This window comes from Sander vitreus, chromosome 17 (genome assembly GCF_031162955.1).
Source record: "Sander vitreus isolate 19-12246 chromosome 17, sanVit1, whole genome shotgun sequence".
Lineage (NCBI taxonomy): Eukaryota > Metazoa > Chordata > Actinopteri > Perciformes > Percidae > Sander > Sander vitreus.
In genome coordinates, this window is record NC_135871.1 from 6,459,993 (window position 1) to 6,478,446 (window position 18,454).

An 18,454-nucleotide genomic window follows, 5' to 3' on the forward strand; every position below is an offset into this window, starting at 1 on the left:
TTGAACAGATCGTGGCTCAAAACTGAAGAAAAAAAAAAAAAAAGACATGACACGAAAAACAAAGTGAAACCAAACAGAGTAAAAACAAAACGCTTGATGTGCCTGTGAACATCGGAGTGACACTGTCAGCAGCGACTGAACCGCCCGCTGCTGACTGAACATCCAGAGCGAGGGGAAAATATATAAAAACCTACTGACATGAAAGTCTGGGAGCACTGAGGCACAGTCAGGGATGAATAGTCAGTATGTGTTTTTCAGTGTGCGTTCAAAGTAGTGTGTCCTCCCCGGAGCAGCGAGTGTGTTAAAGTATTATCCTTGCGTTTGAGGTTGGCCCTAGCTCGAGGGTTGAAAAGCAGAGGTGGACGGGTGGATGCATCATTGAGCAGTGAGGGCTGCTTCAAACTGCACCGTACTCACTGTGTGGATCTCAGGTCCACTGGTTCATTGATACTAGATGTCATCCCTTCACAGGCTTAAAATTAGGGCTGCACGGTATGAGGAAAACATCTGATTGCGATTATTTTTGACTGACATTGCGATTGCGATATGTTTCACGATATTGGAGGGAATGATCACTTTGGTGCCATTATTCTCATTTGTGTTGAAAAATATTAAAATTAAAAATGATTTGTAGTGTGGTGGAATGTAACAAGTACATTTACTAAAGTACTGTACTTAAGTACAATTTTGAGGTACTTGTACTTTACTTTTCTTTTCATGGCACTTTCTACTTCTACTCCGTTACATTTCAGAGAGAAATATTGTACTTTTTACTCCACTACATTCATGTGACAGCTTTAGTTACTTTACAAATTAAGGTTTTTTCACACAACACACATGTAGTTTATAAAATATATTTTATTATAAATGAAAACTACCCAACAATATACAGGCTTACAAGTCCAGCTGAAATGATGAGACCATTAAAGTTGACTGTTTGGATCGTTTCTAAAATGTGAGGATTTATCTGCATTGAGTACTTTTACTTCATTTTCCTGACGATACTTACATACTTTCACTAAGGTAACATTTTCGATGCAGGACTTTTTTACAGTGTGGTATTAGTACCTTTACCAATGTAAAGGTCTGCTAGTTTTAACATAATTTTAATTTTTATTTGCAGACCTTTCTAGAACAAGCACGGGCTAAAAGAAAGACGGCTTTGCGTCGATGATTCTGTCTGGAAGTGACATTCCCTGTTTATTCATTTCATTTTGTTGTGGGCTGTATTTTTATTTTATGTGTGGAATGTTTAGTTCTTGGACAATTTATGGGTTACACTAATGTGTTGTGTCTGCTGTAATATGTTTTCTTTATTTTTTGTATTGTGTTTTTGTATTGGTGTCATGTAATTCCTTATTGGCATGACACTGAAATAAAAATATTCATCATTCATTCTTGTAAAGCACAAATATATAGGCTCCCTTTCAACGCCAACAACTTTTACAATAACCCCCCCCCCCCCCCCTACCCCCACACCTCCCCATTGGAAGTTAACTGCTGCTGCCTCATTTTATGCCTGCACATAATGAAGACAGTTCAAATGCGACCAGCAAATTAGCCGTGCTCTGCTGAAAGCGGCAGACAATTAAATGCGCAACAAAGTTTTTCCGAAGCAAACAATAGAAGCTGGGGAAAACATTACTCTGGGCTTTTTATTTTTTTATTTTTATTTTTTTTATGAACGCCATAAAACTGGCATTAATCTCAGGTTTCACAACAACAAAGTCATTATTTCTTGAAAAGGAAATGGATATGAGGACACGAGGAGCACCTGATTTGAGTGGAAGCTGTTTTTAAATGAGCAGCAATTTGAGGCCATTTGTTAATTGCTGATGGAACAGAAACCAGTTACCAGCAGATGCTGACACCCAAGTTTTTCCTAATGATATCATCTACTTTCATATTTTGCAGGAGGTCCTTCAATGTGGCCGTTCGTTTGAAGTCGAGAAAATACTCTCTGATGAAAGGTATCAAACACTTAAGGTCAGTAGACGAAAAAAAAAAACCTCCAACGTTCGGTTGCTTTCTCCCCGTGAAAATGATTTGCATTTGCTCACATCTCTTGAGGACGTAGGGCTCTTGAAAACTTTGAATGCTAACCCTCCCCTGAGATGAGCCTGTCATTTCAGAGCATGTCTTCTTGATTACGTCCTTACCTCGTTTCCTGCCAGCTGTTCACGAGTGTGTTTGGGGTTGGACCGAAGACGGCTGAGAAGTGGTACCGCAGAGGGCTGCGCTCATTCAATGACATTCTGGCAGACCGCAGCATTCATCTAAACCGGATGCAACAAACTGGTACATCAACATCTCAGCATTTTTTCACTCTGCCACTCCACAAATTATAGACTGAAAATTACAACTCGAGTTTGCTTCCAAGAAAGACTCAAAGAACCTAATCGTCAAATATCTCCGAGGGGGGGGGGGCGCTGCATATCATTTGGACTTTTTTTGTCCTTTTTTTAGGTCCCAGAGGAGGCTCCTGATGTGAGCCGCTAGCTGTAATGTGTTTTCTCTAAAGTGAGATGAGATGTGACCAGCAGGGAGTTTACGGTGACAACACAATGGAAAAGGCAGCAGGGGTGTTTTTAAAAAAAAAATCAATGAACAGTGACTGTGAAGTGGAACGCTTGCTGTGGAATTCCCATGAGCTCTCATCAATCAGCTGGGCAGAGGGGGCCATCTAAGCAAAGACAGTTGGGGAGTTAGGATTTGTTTCTGACGTTAGAGGTATTTGTAAAGGAAGATGTTGGTTCCTATTTCTGTGGGGAATCATCATATATTGCTTTTGTGATCTTGTTTTTCAGTTTATTCACAGTCAGTGATTTGGGATATAGGTGTTTGGACGGTTTCCACAGCAGTAGTAAATGAATGTGGTTGAGGAAAGTTGCTTAAATATTTGCTTAAAATCTTTTGCAGTTTGTGGTCTTTGGTGTCAAAATGAAGAGTTAAGAGATGTGGGTGGTAAGCAGAAAGGTCATCATGTGGAGTCACTTGTGAGATTTATTGATATAATTTCTAGAGTTGGAAGAGCAAAGATGTGGGAAAACAGCTATAGGGATGTAAGAAATATATTTTTAGCCACGCTAGTGGCATTGCTCTGTGGATGGCTTCGTTAGTCTGTCTCTCTTTCTGTCCAACGCTTTGGTCCAGACTGAAATATCTCAACAACTATTGGATGGTTTTCCGTTTAATTTTGTACAGACATTCATGGTCCCCAGAGGATGAAGCCCACTAACTGTGATGATCCACTGGCCTCACCTATCAAGCCGTTCTCACTCCTAACTTGCCAACATACTAACGCTTGGTCAGTGGCTCTCAGCGTCAGATACCACATCACAAGTCACCTCTGTATGGGACGAACCGGGCGTAGCAGCCCTTTGACCCCAGCGCTGTAAGACAATGAAGTAAGAAGTTGGTTGCGAGTAGGATGAAAGACTGAAACTCTGCGTAAGGAGGTTGTTTGGGGTGGTGGATGGGTCAAACAAGACAGGACTTTCACCCAGGAGACCAGGGTGTCAGTTAAATGTACATCTTCAGTAAACAAAAAAAAGATTTTTAATATGGTGTAAAATAATACACGATAATGATATATCATATACGTATTTCAACATTGAGACCACAGTGGGGGCAAGATTTTTTTTGGGCATTCACACCTTTAATGGATAGGAAAGCTAGACATGAAAGACACGCAGGAAATTGTCACAGGTTGGACTCGAACCCTGGACCTTCTGCGTCGAGGCATACACCTCTATATATGTGCTCTACCAACTGAGCTAATCCGGCCACGATGTAGTGTAGTTTTACACATTGAAAAATGAAGCCAGTGGACTCAGATCTTTACAAAGTGACGACAGTAATTGATGAGTTGGGAGTGAGAATGTGTTGCAGTTCATCATCATCATCATCATCATCATCATCATCATCATCATCATCATCATCATCAGTGTTTTCATCAATGCTTATCACTGTTACCATCTTAGTTTAGCAGGTTTGCATGCTAACATTGGCTAATTAGCACACAGTTGATATTTGATCTTTTTTTTAAATTTTTTTTAAATTTAGGATCCCCATTAGTTGTTACCGTAGTAACAACTATTCTTCCTGGGGTCCACACAAAAGATAAAGCATAACAATCAACGTTACATTAATACTTCCATATTATCAATGCAATACATAAATACTATATAATTAATAATTCCACATTATGAATAAGGTTGGGGGGGGGGGGAATTGTATGAAGCACTTTGCTACATTTGCTTTTATGTAAAGTCTGATTGATTGATAGTTCCCATGTTTACAAAGACTGTCTGCACCGAACTGCATCCATCCAAAAGCCATTTCACTCTGAACCCCAAATGTCAACCTCATGGTGGTGCTAGAGAAAACGTCGCGGGTCAGTAGGCTTAATTCTCTGGAAACCATGAATGTCTGTACAAACTTTTATGGCAATCCATCAAATGGCTGTTTCAGATATTTCAGTCTGGACCAAAGCGGTGGACTGACCATCTGACATTGCCATCCTTTGAGCTATGCAACTAAAAACAAACAAATACTGATTGGTTGAAAAAAAAAAACACAGAATGGTAATGAATTGAAGTGCAGTCGTAGCTGCGGTCGTTATTCTCTGAGGTGATGCGGTGCTCAAATCTACAAAAAATAAATAAATGGCTGAGTGAACAGGAATATAAGCAATATAACAGCAGCCAGACATGTAGATAACACCCGCCTACATTTTTGCCAGTGATAGAAATCCCACGGAGCATTTCATGTTTGTGGTTAAATGTCTCAAAGAGAAGTAGCGATGTGCAGCTTTTCATTTGTCTGCTTCTGCTGCTGCTCAGGATGGTGCTGGATGCATACACTGTAGCACCGCATGATGGTAATTCAAAACATTATATTACACCGCTCGCAGGTTCCCATTCAGTTCGAAACTCCATCTGATGATGTATTATGCTGACAGACATCTTCATCAAACTGGTCATAATCCATCATTCGGAACACTGCAGGCTCCGCTCCGTGCAGAGAACTAATGGCAGTTTTTGACATGGAAAATGTGTTTGAACCCTGATCTCTCCACTGTATTCTGCATATCTTAAAAGAGCAGATACATGAACTATTCCATTTATTTAATGGCAGTACAGACAGAAATGTCCTTAAAGATATTGTAATGAATTTGCGGTCTAGCGCCATCTGTTCTAAGGAAAGAAAATAGTTTTTTATGTAGCACAACAGTAAAGAGAAAATACAAAGTGAGATGCATGATATCAACAAGATACCCATCAATCCACCAATCGTACTGTAATGTAGCTCAGAACCTACACTGACTGTAATCCTTGTGTCTGCAGCTGGCGTCAGGGGCGGAACCAGACGTCGTACACCTTCGGAGCTCAGCTGGGGAGGGGGGGGGGTTGCTCACATTTATGGCAGCGGTTTTTAAGTCACATGACATAGATAGATTAGGGATTTGGTGTATACAGAATTACTAATCCTGAAATCTATTTTCAGTTCACAGAATGAGTGCCGATATTTCCCCAGTAACAGAACTTTTGATCCGTTGGCGATTTTAGACCCATTTTAGGGGGGCTCAAAATTTAATCTAAGCCCCCCCTTGGAGCCTCAGAAGCCCCACCTCGCTCCCCCCCTGGCAGGCGTGCACCGCTAGTCACCTTCTATCAGAGAACAGCACATATCACATTTTAACCTTACTTTTAATTCACCCTGACTCCACTTCTCCAGAGCAAATAGCTATGATTGATGGCTGGCTCCCAGACTAATAACCACGTGTTCTTTTTCCCTCCAGGTTTTCTGCATTATGGAGACATCACCAGGGCTGTCAGTAAAGCAGAGGCCCGATCCCTGAGGAACATTATTGACGAAGCTCTCCGTGCGATCACACCATCCGCCATACTAGCACTGACAGGTGGCTTCCGCAGGTACATGTCATGTCCCTGCCTCCGAGGGCCAGATGTACTTACATTTGCGAATGTAGCGTTATCAGTGCCATGGCCAACCCGCAGAAAGCGCACGCTGTGATACTTCAGCTTAAGTCGTATTTACCAAAACTGCAGTTCATCGGGTCTTTCTCCGCCCACTATACCGTAAATGGCGCTGTAGCAAAGTGTTAAGTACTGGTGCTATGATACGGCTGAGTGCAGACTGCGATATTCCCACTGCTGATGCTATGACGGTTTTAAATGATCCTGATGCAAATATTTGTAATGTAGCGAGGAGTTTAACAACTGCTGGAATGGAATGTGTACGCCGAGTCGGAGATTCAATGTCATCTTTGATTTCTTCCAGTAACTGTAATATTGCATGGCTGCTTAATCTGTAACGCTTAATGATTTCGTGTTCACTCAACTGAAAAAGTGTGATCGTCGTGGCAAAAATCTTTTCAGCTCGTCTCGTTGGCCTATGTCTCCGTCTTGCTCGGATTACTGCTGCCATTTCACCAGGAGGCAGATGCGAGGAAACCTTGCGGCTGGTTTACACCTGCTTTTAAGAGGCGCGCTTTCACGGGTGGTTTTTGTACATTCCACGGAATACACAATTAGGTGCACTTTACGCTTCCCTGCCCATCTCTTTATGGGAAACTCCCACTTTCCCCTTGACCCTCCCGTGAATGCATATGCATGCACAATTTGCCATTTTCAGTTCCCGTGACTTTTACCTCAGTGCGGCCTGATTGTACATACCTCGCCATGCTTTTACGAGCACGTTGCGAAACAAATACACCTGAAGTGGCCGCAGAAGCTGTAGTACATCTGGCCCTCAGTGTCGATACGGTAGTTGAAATAGAACAGCACTTATGGTTATGCAAAGGGGAATGCAAATATATTAGAATCCTCATCTTTTTAGTCCATATCGACGCCGTTCCACTTCCCGGGATTGTTCAGGTGCCGCTGGAAATTCCGTCTGATTTCCCCACACCTTCCTCTTTCGTTGTGTTGGCATTCTAAACTCTGGTGGATTTGTGAGGACTATGGTTAACTGCTCCTCAGATCTCTGCAGGGTAAATCCAGAATGCTAGCTAGACTATCTGTCCAATCTGAGTTTTCTGTTGCACAACTAAAACAACTTTTGAATGTACACACATAGGCGTAATTTACAGGGGTTAAAACCCCAATAATCAAAACTGACCAATGCAACCCACCCCAAAAACTTATTATAATTTCCTTTACATAAATCCAGAAATTCATTTGATCCAGAAAAGACACAAATTGTTGCAGAAATTTCAATTTTGCTCAAAAGTGGAGAACTCAACTCCCCTCCAATGTTGAACCCAAAGTTACGCCCTTGCGTACACAAGTTCCCTGAAACAAGTTCCTTCCCGAGGCTATTTTGCAGAGACAAAATCATTGTGCCCGGCACCCGAGACGATTGTGATTAGTTTGCCAATGTGGCAAAAAAAAAAAAAAAAAAAAAAACGGAGCACGTTTTTCTCCCATCCTGGAATGATGTGTGTACTAGCCAGACCCTCCCCCGCAGCGCTGTGGAGGAAGGTCCGGCAATGCGAGACTATCATCTTAATAATTAACTATTGTCACACAGTCGCAGATTGTGTGTGGTTGAAGCATCGGTGCTGCTGGTGCTTGAATGCATCCTACAGTTGATATGAATTAGTAGATCAAATGTGTTGATGCACACACTCAACCGTCTCTTTATACTGGGTCATAAAAAACAGACATTGCACCGTGTCACAGGTCATTCCCAACGTAGCGTTGCATTTGCATTAAGATATTGAAATGCATTACATTGTCAATCTCAGAGTGCATGGTGAGTGCTCTTACAGTACAGTCACCTACTGAGTGCAACCATTTGCTCACAGCCGGCGCCTCTCTCCGTCCCCACCTTTCTGTGCTGCTCTTTTTTTATGCGCGACGCTTTGTGCCTGAGCAAGCTGTAGCACTCTGCTCTGTGGTGTTGTAAAAATCCAGCCATAACCAGTGGCATGTGCGGTAAATAATTCAAAAGCAGTCTGGCAATAAGCACAGGCGCTTGCATCTCAACAGGGGTGACAGAGCTGCCACAGCTTAGGTGATGGTCTTTAATAGTGCCTGGGCCACAATCAAAACATGTTGCCCGAGAGAGTTGTTTTTTTCTCTCTCGACAAATCTTATAAAGGTTCCCTTTTTTCTATTTGCTGTATTTTAACATTCCAGTTCGTCAAAGTTTGGTAAAAAATTACCATAAACTGACTTTTAAAGTGAGACAAAGTAACTTCTGCTAAATGACCAACGACGTCTGTATACAGATATAAGTTTTGTGCCGCCAGATGTCAAACTGCGACTTTACAATGCCACTGACGTATTATATTCCTTTATATTCCGGACCTACTATACTCATATTTTGTGTTTCTGCTAGAACATGTTTGCATGCATTAATGTACTGCACATGGATGTACCACCTGTATTCACCCTCTGTCTGTCTGTCTGTCTGTCTGTCTGAGATGCTCTGTTGGAGCGTGTGTCTCTTTATGCCCCCCCTCCCGAAAAAGACCAGTGAAAAAATACCAATAACGCCTTCTAAACCAAAAAATACACAACTGGACATGTTCCAGCAGGAATGTGAACCCAAATTGGGATGAAATGAAAGTGCCCATATTAAAAAAAATCACTTTTTCTGGGATTTGGGGTGTTATTTTGTGTCTGTGGTGCTTCCACACGCATACAAACTTGTGAAAAAAAAATACAGGTTTCTGAATGTGTCCTGTCTTCAGTCTCTGGGTGAGCTGTTCAAAATCGGCAGGGCTTTTTACGTCACTAGCCGAAATGAGGTGGCTAACTGTAGAATGCTAGCTCGTTCTGAATGGCAAAACACTGCTACAACACACACTAGTTCACCATAATCTCCCTATTCTGCAGGTATTCCACACAAAGTTGGAAGTGTGCCCTCGTTTAGAAGAAGTCTCCCGGCTAATCCTGCCTTGTACTACTGAAGTTGTAGAAACAAACAGCTAGCTAGATGATGTGATCTTACCTAGCTACTGCGCATGTGTGACTGCCAACAAAGATGTTACAGCAGTGAGAGGTCTCATTCTGTAGCTAAAACAGAGACCTGAACACAAAAAAAACAATTTTTGAACGTCCACTAAAACAAGTTCCTTCCTGAGGCTATTTTTCACTGTGGCTCCAAAGCGAGGGTCAAAGCGAGACCATGCAAATATTGAATAAATTGGGCTCTTAGGATCAATATTTAGTCACCTCCGATTTCTATAAGGTGATAATAATATTAACATATTTTCACTATTATTAACATATTTTCACTATTTCAATCATTATTTTCACTTCATGCAGAACTCTGAACCGAACTTGCCTAGGCTACAGCTAAGTCAGATATCTTGATGCAAGAGTATAATGGACCCGTTTGAAAATAATCATGCAATAAACAGCTTTGCCGACTTAGAAGGCATGTTACGACCACGTCTTCACTACTTCAGGTGATACCAGAATCTGTACTCTGGCTCAAAAACTGATCTTGCAGGAACTTGTCAAACACAATCTTCTTTTTTTAAACTTATTTTTTAGGGGTGCCAGGATCAAGTTTAAAAAAAGGGCTTAAATCGCCCTGGGTCATACCAGACCAAGTACTGTAAGTCTGTGGCAGTAAAACACCCTGAGTGAATTGAATTGAGAGAAGGTGCATTTTACTGCTCATTAACTAAACTTTTCAATGTGTTTTTTTTCACAAAAGGTAAATCGTCTTGGACGGTGGTGTATATTTAATAATTTGTGTCGGTGGTTATAGGTCCACAACTTTCTTAAGTAAAGATGGTATCAAACTGCACCAGACTAAAAAAAAAACCAATATGTCTAATCTTCAAAAGGATAAATGACAGCTGGAATGATATCTGATTATGTAAATAACTGCTCCTCAAGGGGATAATGTGGTAAAAGAGATGAGGAAAGTGATTAGAGCCTCATGGATAGTTAACATCAAGAATGAAGGGGAGGAACAGCACAAGATTAATGGACCAGGAGTCTGCTGCAAAGCGGTAAGGGGCCTTTGAGGGAGCTTTTATAGCCTAAGACTCGGGGAGATGAAGACCACATTGACTTCATCTCATATACAGTACTGTATGGTGCAGGCTTGGGGAGTATTACGTGAGACCTAATTAGAATCATGTGGAGCTATAATTTAAGAGTGATGACTTGTACATTATCACTCAGTAAGTAAATCATTTACCTTTTTATCTTGCTGAAAAGCAGATTCTCCAGACATGGTTTAAACACAGCGTGAGGCATTATTATAAGGCCTTTTACACCAAAATAGTTCATCTGCTCTCTAGAGCTGGGGGTAAACGATTATTTATTAAACGATTAATCGGGCGATTATTTTATTGATTAGTCGACTAATCTAACGACTAATTGGACGATTAATATAACGATTATTTTTCTGTTGCTCGATTAATAAAAACCATAATGTATCTCAAATACCAAAAAATTCTAAAACATATACTTTATTAAACAATTTTGCACAGCAAAAAAATCTTCTGCTTTACATAAAATAAATAATTATTTTACTGTTATACAAAATGAAAGCCTAGCCTGTTTACTCTTTTACAGTACCAACATAACTCTCTTGTTCAAAAAAATCAAGTTGTAGTGCAAAAACAAACATTCCTGAGAGTGTTTAACACAATATAACAACATAAAACCTGATGCATAATCAAATTGACTCTCTTAACTGCTATTCTGTAAGTTTACATGCTAATGCAGCTGTGCCCTTTGGTGGTGCTAGGCTAACCAACGCATCTTAGCTCTCTGTGCAGTTTGTTTGTGCTAGGTTAGTAGCTAACGTTCACGTTAGCTAACGTTAGTTACTATAGATAGCTGTGTTCTGCAGCCATAAGCTAGCTATGATTCAAGCCAACATTAGATGACAACTCTAAACACAGCTGTCTAGGCGCCAGTAGCTAGCTAACGTTAACGTTAGCTACTAACCTAGTACGAACAAACTGCATGGAGAGCTAAGATAGTTAGCTAGCACCACCGAAGTGTGCAGAGCTCAGGCTACACAACACACTACACAAACATGAAATTAATTTAGCCAACGTTAGTACTCAGTTGTTATTGTCTCCTTCACGAGTGACAGTGGGGTGCCTCCGTTTCAGATGCTCCCACATTGCTGTTGTGGTGGTATGGTATGCCAACTCCATTTGGCAAAGAGTGCAAATAACGACACCTTTACGTTTGGGACTATATTTTAAGTATTCCCATACCTTCGATGATTAAGGGCGAGCTGTTTTTTTAGGACTTTTTCTTTTATTGGGGCTTTTTGCAGGGCTTTGTTGGGAAATTATGTGAGGAGGTTGCTGTTTCGTCCTCCATCCTGCAATGTTTTGGTCTCCCACGTGTGTGTCATAGGTGTGTGTGGCGAAGCGTCGACGTAAATTTACGCTACAGGCCTACTGCTCTCTAAGATGCCAGCAGCGCCACTAATAACCCACTAATTCTTTTCGGGGTGACATATTGGAAAATGTTCCCTTCCAAAGTCCTGTCAAAGCTCGATTTTAATTATCTATAATTTCCAGCATGATGTAGAGTCTCTTATTAGCTTCATCTTTCCAGCCGGTAGCCCCTGTCAAAAATGGCGATGCACATTATACTATATAGCCTACCTCTTTAAATAGATGCACTCGGCTCTGGCGAATCTTTCATCTCTGGATAACATACCCCCCCAAAGAAAAAGAAAAAATAATAATAATACTCTGCTCCCAAAAAGTCACAAAATAAGTGCTGTGCACCAGTAAACTCAAGCTGTCATCCACTTCAGAGGGAAGCAGCATGGCGAGGATTTGTTGATGCCACTGACATTAGCCTTATTGAAAGGACAGCTGTGGAAGGCGGGTGTCAAATCTTAAAGCGGTTTTGTTGGGAGGGAGGATTAAAAATAGATTAGGCTTGAAAATACAGCTTCTACCACCATTGCGTGTGAAAGGCTCACTCGGTGTCAGCGGTGTGTGTATTTATTTCAGTGTGAAACCGGCAAGTCCCCGCTGTGACTCTTATTCAACATGAGATTGTCTGGAATACGACTCTAAGTGACACTGATGAGGGGCCCAATGGTGTCTGCTCTCAAATCCTCAAACAAGGGCTGAGTCCCGCTGCATTGTTTCCCTTGAACAACAACCGAGATAAGTAATCCTTATCAGTTTAGTTCAGGGTGTCATGATTTTTAAAACTAACTAGTATCAGCTTGCAGAGGAAAAGAGCAAAACAAGCTGTCTGATCATGATGTATAGCCCATGTATCCGCTTTGCACTTGGTGCTTTTTCTTGTTTTTATGTAATAGCTTCCTGATTATCACCTTGTTTTTTTTTTTTCTGTGTTAGGAAGAAACTTAAGATAGCAAGTGAGACACAAGGTGAAAATGATGCATCGGTGCGCACAATCCAGTTTCTTTTCCCCTGACCAGCCACTTTTGGGCTGCCCCTGAACTCTCCTTCTCGCAGATAAATGCATTCTGTGAAACTTCCAGCAGCAGCGACACTTCCCCACATCTGTATTATTCATACATGTCGCCGTGTCGTCCACACACATTTGTAAATAACTATGTATATTTGATAGGCTTTGTGCTGAAAGGATTAATAATTTAGCATTTTCCCTCACGCAATAAAATAGCCGACTGGCTAAATTCGACTGCTCTGCCCTTTTGTGGTGCTTGATTTAAAGACTGGCGGGTGTTACCATGTGTTAACAGCTCATCAAAGCTAATATTTCTCAGCCGAGCCTTGCCAGCCTTATCTCCCACTGAGCAGGAGTGGATGCCTAATGCTTAATAAAAACAGTGTTCTGAAGGTTTTCCATTAGAAGCAGAGATGGAGAAAAACACTCTTCGCTGCAGAGAATTGTCATCTACTTTTCTGCTGACCGCGGTTGAACCAGAGGAGGTATCTGTACACATACTAATGTTCCAGTGCAATCAGGAAGGAGTTGAAAAAAGTGTAATGCTTCGGCGTCTCCTCCTTCACAACAAACCCCAATTTGGGCGCCTGGGTAGCTCACCTGGTAGAGCAGGCGCCCATATATAGAGGTTTACCCCTCGACGCAACGGCCGCAGGTTCGACTCTGCCCTGCGACCCTTTGCTGCATGTCATTTCCCCCTCTCTCTCTCCCCCCTTTCATGTCTTCAGCTGTCCTATATTAAGAAAGGCCCAAAAATGTATCTTAAAAAAAAAAAAAAACAATTTCCCCAATTCCCTTGTTTCCCATGCTGCGCTGAAATCAGTTTGTTTTTTAAAGCTGTGATTGGAGGTAAACTCAATTCATGCTGATGATCTCTCCGTCTCTCTCCCGCTTTGGCTTTTTGCTATTCATGCCACTCATTTATGCAGTGCACTGGAGTGAGTTTTGCCAGCGCAGCAGAGGGCTAGCAGTGAGATTCACTTAACAACTTGAGTGCACTGTACAAACTGGAAGTGTTGTGGAATCCCAGCTTTGCCAATTAAGAGTGTTGGCAGAAAGTTGCTCATTCAGCAGATGGAAATCTGTGATGCAGTCTCAAATAGCTGTGTCCTACCAGTCGACTCATTAAACAAGCGTCGACTTTTGACATGAAGGACTACATAAATACCATTGAGTGTGAAACACAAGCGTAAAAGTGAGCACTCTCACATCTTCAATTATTTTAGAAAGAAAATAAATGACATACAGTCACAGTGCAAATGAAATGCCTGTGACTAAAGCGGCATCTGCCGAGTGAACCTGTAAGCCAGGCCCTCTTTCTGTTAATGCAACATGGGTGCATGCTGTCTGCCACTAACGCTAACCATTACCGTCATCATGCCTTGTGGAGCTCTAATTGCTGTTTACGAATACATCCTTGCTCCCTGAATTAGCCACAGTGACCTTTGAAGCTTTGCCACAAGCCATTCACAACCTCATTTAATGTGCCTCTCTCTGCCGTCACTCAGTCGTTCGAGGCGGCAAGTAGAGATCAAACACGGAGCCTCGCCACGGCTAAACCTTCTTTGCAGCCGTATCGCCACCAACATTTGTTGTCATTTTGCCATGTCTTACATCTGTATGATTTTGGCAATTGTTCATAAAGTTTTGTGTGTGTGTGTCAGTGGGTGTTGGGTAATGATCAGGTTTAAATGATGCCCTGCCTTTTAGCAGATAGCCTGATCACAGCCTGGCAGGGGAAGCTTCTGTCGTTTGAGGGGCAACTTCAGCACTTGTGCATGGTGTTGGCCGTGTGTTTTGTGTCTGCATTGTTCTCACTGTCATGACAACGCAATGTAAGGGTTGTTTTAGACAGTTATTCTAACCCCAGGAAATCACTGTTTTTCATCATTCCATCTGACTGCTTATTGAGTCATTCTGGATGAAAGAAACTCAGGCTGCGTTCAGACATGAAAAATAGCGATCTGGCGATTTCCTGCAGGGTTGTGCGGCGGTGGGAGTGTCACTAACATGGCCCCTTTGTGTGACCTCCTGTTGTTTTCTTTAAACCCTCAATGTAGCACAAGTAAACTTAATATTTCACAATTACTGTTATTCCGTCAAATCGTATCTAGATCTCGAAGTTCCCGACCGCACATGAATGCAGCTTCATTTCAGGGAGAAATAGAGAGACAAGAGCGAAACAGAGCGACTTTGTTTTGTTGTTTGGCAAACAATCAGCTGCTACACAATCTCCTTGACAGTTCAGTGCTTGTGTTTTGTTTTAAAACTTTGTGGCAGTGATGTTTGTGACGTATGTGAGAGTCCCTGTTTGGGACTCTCACATACGTACCCATCCTTCCTGTTAAAAGACAGACAGTCCGTCTATCCAATCAGGAGGGTCCGTCCTCTGCTAGATAGGCCCTACCTTTTCTGGTAGAAGTTAATCCTGTCGTGTTTTCCTATTTTGCCGTTGTGATTTGCACTTCAGGGCCACCGTACTCACACCAACTCAAAACACACTGACAAGTTCTGATCATCAGTTGATTGGCTACGGCAGCATGATGTAGGGTGGCGTTTCTCCAAAAGTTGACTCTGTCTAACTTTTCGCTGCAGGCTGCTGCAGTTTTTTTCCATCTCCCCCCTGCGGCAACCCCCGCTGCAGCCTATAAGCACTACCCCTATTCAAAAATGAATGGAAAGACCTGTGTTTTTTGCCGCACCGTCTGATGGCCGACCAGTGGTGGAATGTAACTAAGTACATCAGAATGTTACAAGTACTGTACTTAAGTACATTTGAGGTATTTGTACTTGAGTCTTTTAATGCCACTTTCTACTTCTAATCTCCTACATTTCAAAAATAAATATGGTACTTTTTACTCCACTACATTCATCTGACAGCTTTAGTTAGTTACTTTACAAATTAAGATTGTTGCACACAAAACACATGTGGTTTATAAAAAACAATTATAAATTAAACTACTAAACAATATAACGGCCTAAAAGTACAACTGAAATGATTGGACCATTAAACACAACAGTTTGGATTGTTTCCAGTTTCTATAATGTGAGGATTTTTCACATCTCACGAGTACTTTTACTTTAATACTTTAAGTACATTTTCCTAATGATACTTGCATACCTTTTTAGACTTTTACTTGTAATAGGAGTATTTTTACAGTGTGGCATTAGTACTTTAAAGGATCTGAATACTTCTTCCACCACTGTGGCCGACGCACGCTGTGTGAATGCAGGCTTAGACAGGTGATCAGTCCACCACAGGGCTCACACACAGACAAACACATTAATTCTCATATTTATAGTGTCAGGGTTGTAGGCTTGGACCCAAATACAGGAAGGCGAGGAGAGTGCAGCAGTTTCAAATAATAGTAATTTAATAAGAACACAAAGAGACTTACAAATGTAAGCAGGGCAGGTGAGCAGAACCAAAAACACGGAAAGAAACGAGGAAAAATCCAGGAGAGCAAAAAGCACAGAGGACTGCCAACAAATAACAAAAGACAAATGACAATCCACCAACAACAAACACCGAAAGCACAGGGACTAAATACATAGGGTAATGAGGAAACGAGGGACAGGTGACACTAGGGCTGGGGAACAGGTGAAAAACATCAGACAATCACAAGAGCGGGAAAACCAAAAGACAGGAAGTAAATTAGACAAGACTAGGGAGAAAAGACGGACTTCAAATTAAAACAGGAAATGGGAAAACCAATGAAAACATGAAACCAACTAAACAAAGAAACTTGACACAGGGACTAGACGTGACATATAGTTTGGAGCAGTTGCTGCCATTTCCCTTTTCCCAATTTGTTTATTAACTGAGTTAGTACGTTAACGTGCACACTAATATTCCACTACTATTCTGCATATGACAATATTCCGAATTTGATATAGGTCATGAACACAGCTTAATCTGTTTGGATATTCCCAATAAGGCCTTCCGAATATAGCATTTTCTGATTTAGACATTTGGGCTTCCTCCTGAACAGTTGGAATCCATACCACCACACAGTATTGGCCATAGCTAATCAGCCCTTCTCATGACATTTAAAGCACAAATATAGAAATGAACTGTAAACATACTTTACTTTAAGTTGAAATTCCTGTCCTGTGTCGTAGGGATGCAGCGATTAACCAATTTCACAATTAACCACGCTTTAAAACATCACGGTTAATTAATCGTAAAGGCTCCGCAACACCAAGTGTTAACTGACTGCAAGTTATGTGTAACAGTGTGTGCAGTTCTTATTAAACCTACTTGACAACATAAACGTTTGCGTTTGCACACACAAGGCACATCAGACGCCCTTCCGGTCACCACAAGTATTGAATGTCAGAGTGACAGTGGCTCCCCGTGGTGCGATAACTTACTGCTGCAATTTTTTAACGTAACATAAAGTTAGCAAACACCAGGATAACACAGAGCAGAGCCAGCCCCTAACTTCACAACAGCTGTAGCTGTAACGGGGGATTTAACCCAAGTTCGGGTCTGTCATTCACTCGCACGACTTTTCTTATCAAAGCTACGCAGATGACACCCAACTAATTCTGTCCTTTCCGGAGTCTGAAACGCAAGTAGCAGCACGCATCTCTGCCTGTCTGAGTGACATTTCTTCTTGGATGTCCACACACCATCTGAAACTCAACCTTGACAAGACTGAGGTCCTTTTCCCTCCAGGGAAGGGCTCTTCTACCCAGGACCTGACTATAACAATTGACAACTCTGTGGTAGTCCCCACCCAGACTGCTAGAAACCTGGGTGTGACACTTGACGACCAACTTTCCTTCACTGCCAACATTGCTACAACTACCCGATCGTGTAGATACATGCTGCATAACATAAGAAGGATACGTCCCCTTCTAATGCAGAAGGCGACTCAGGTTCTGGTTCAGGCTCTAGTCATCTCACGTCTAGACTACTGCAACTGTGCCATCCGACCCCTGCAGCTCATTCAGAACGCAGCAGCTCGACTTGTCTTCAACCTCCCCAAGTTATCTCACACTACACCGCTCCTCCGCTCTCTTCACTGGTTACCAATTGCTGCCCGCATCCGCTTCAAGACACTAGTACTTGCATACAGGGCCACGAACGGATCAGCCCCAGGACATGGTCAAACCCTATGCCCCAACCCGCCCACTCCGCTCTGCATCAGCCAACCTGCTTGCTGCCCCCTCACAACGAGGGACAACTAATTACTAAACGAAATCCCGACTGTTTACTGTCCTGGCTCCTAAATGGTGGAATGAGCTCCCTATTGACATCAGGACAGCCGAAAGCCTACGCTTCACCCGCCAAAGGCTAGGCTCTTCCGACTGCACCTTGGATAAAAAAAAAAAAAAAGAATATTTCTCTTACTTACTCTTGAAGCTGCACTTTCATATGGCTCTTTGTAGTTTTGCTTATGTAAAGCTAATGCACTTGCACTTGCAACTTGTTGTCTGGAGTTTGTACCTTAAGGATCGAAAGCACTTAATTGGAAGTCGCTTTGGATGAAAGCGTCAGCTAAATGACATGCAATGTAATGTAATGTAAAAGTTGGTAAGCTTGCTAGCGACTTTATTATTTGTTAACGTTGTTGTTAAGTGTTTGGTAGCTTGCTATTGTTACCAGTTAGCTAACATTAGCCTGGTTAATGTTAACGGTAACATTACAGTTAACAGATAACGAATCAGAAGCCGACGTTTGCATTTACAGTGAGCGAGCTGACGATATTGTTACGTTCGTACAAGTAAAAACTCCGCAACAGCTCAATCATGTCACTGACATTACCACTTAACGTTACTTACTTACTCCTCTCCATCCCCTGTGGGACATGAGGCTGCAAAGAGATCTCTCCATCACATTTATTCCTTGGCAACATGCTGCGCATCTCCCTGTGACAGGAGCATTTTGTCCAGTAGCTCCTCCAACTTTTAGATACACCAGCTAGCAGGGCCGTTTCTAGCCCAAAAAAGGTCAACTTCTTCCTAAGAAGGACAGCACTGTTGTTGCCAACTTGGCCTTTGTTTGTTGTGACTGATTCACCTCTAGTTTCTAATCT

The 18,454-nt window shown here is 42.0% G+C and overlaps 1 protein-coding gene across 1 annotated transcript in view; it reads left to right on the forward strand.

The window, feature by feature from the left end:
* dntt (deoxynucleotidyltransferase, terminal) overlaps positions 1 to 18,454 on the forward strand; it is a 123,103-nt gene that overhangs the window by 40,076 nt on the left and 64,573 nt on the right. The window contains exons 5-7 of the mRNA XM_078273788.1: positions 1,915 to 1,986; positions 2,175 to 2,298; positions 5,804 to 5,936. Of these exons, the coding sequence (XP_078129914.1) occupies positions 1,915 to 1,986; positions 2,175 to 2,298; positions 5,804 to 5,936 (329 nt within the window). The remainder of the gene's footprint in view (positions 1 to 1,914; positions 1,987 to 2,174; positions 2,299 to 5,803; positions 5,937 to 18,454) is intronic.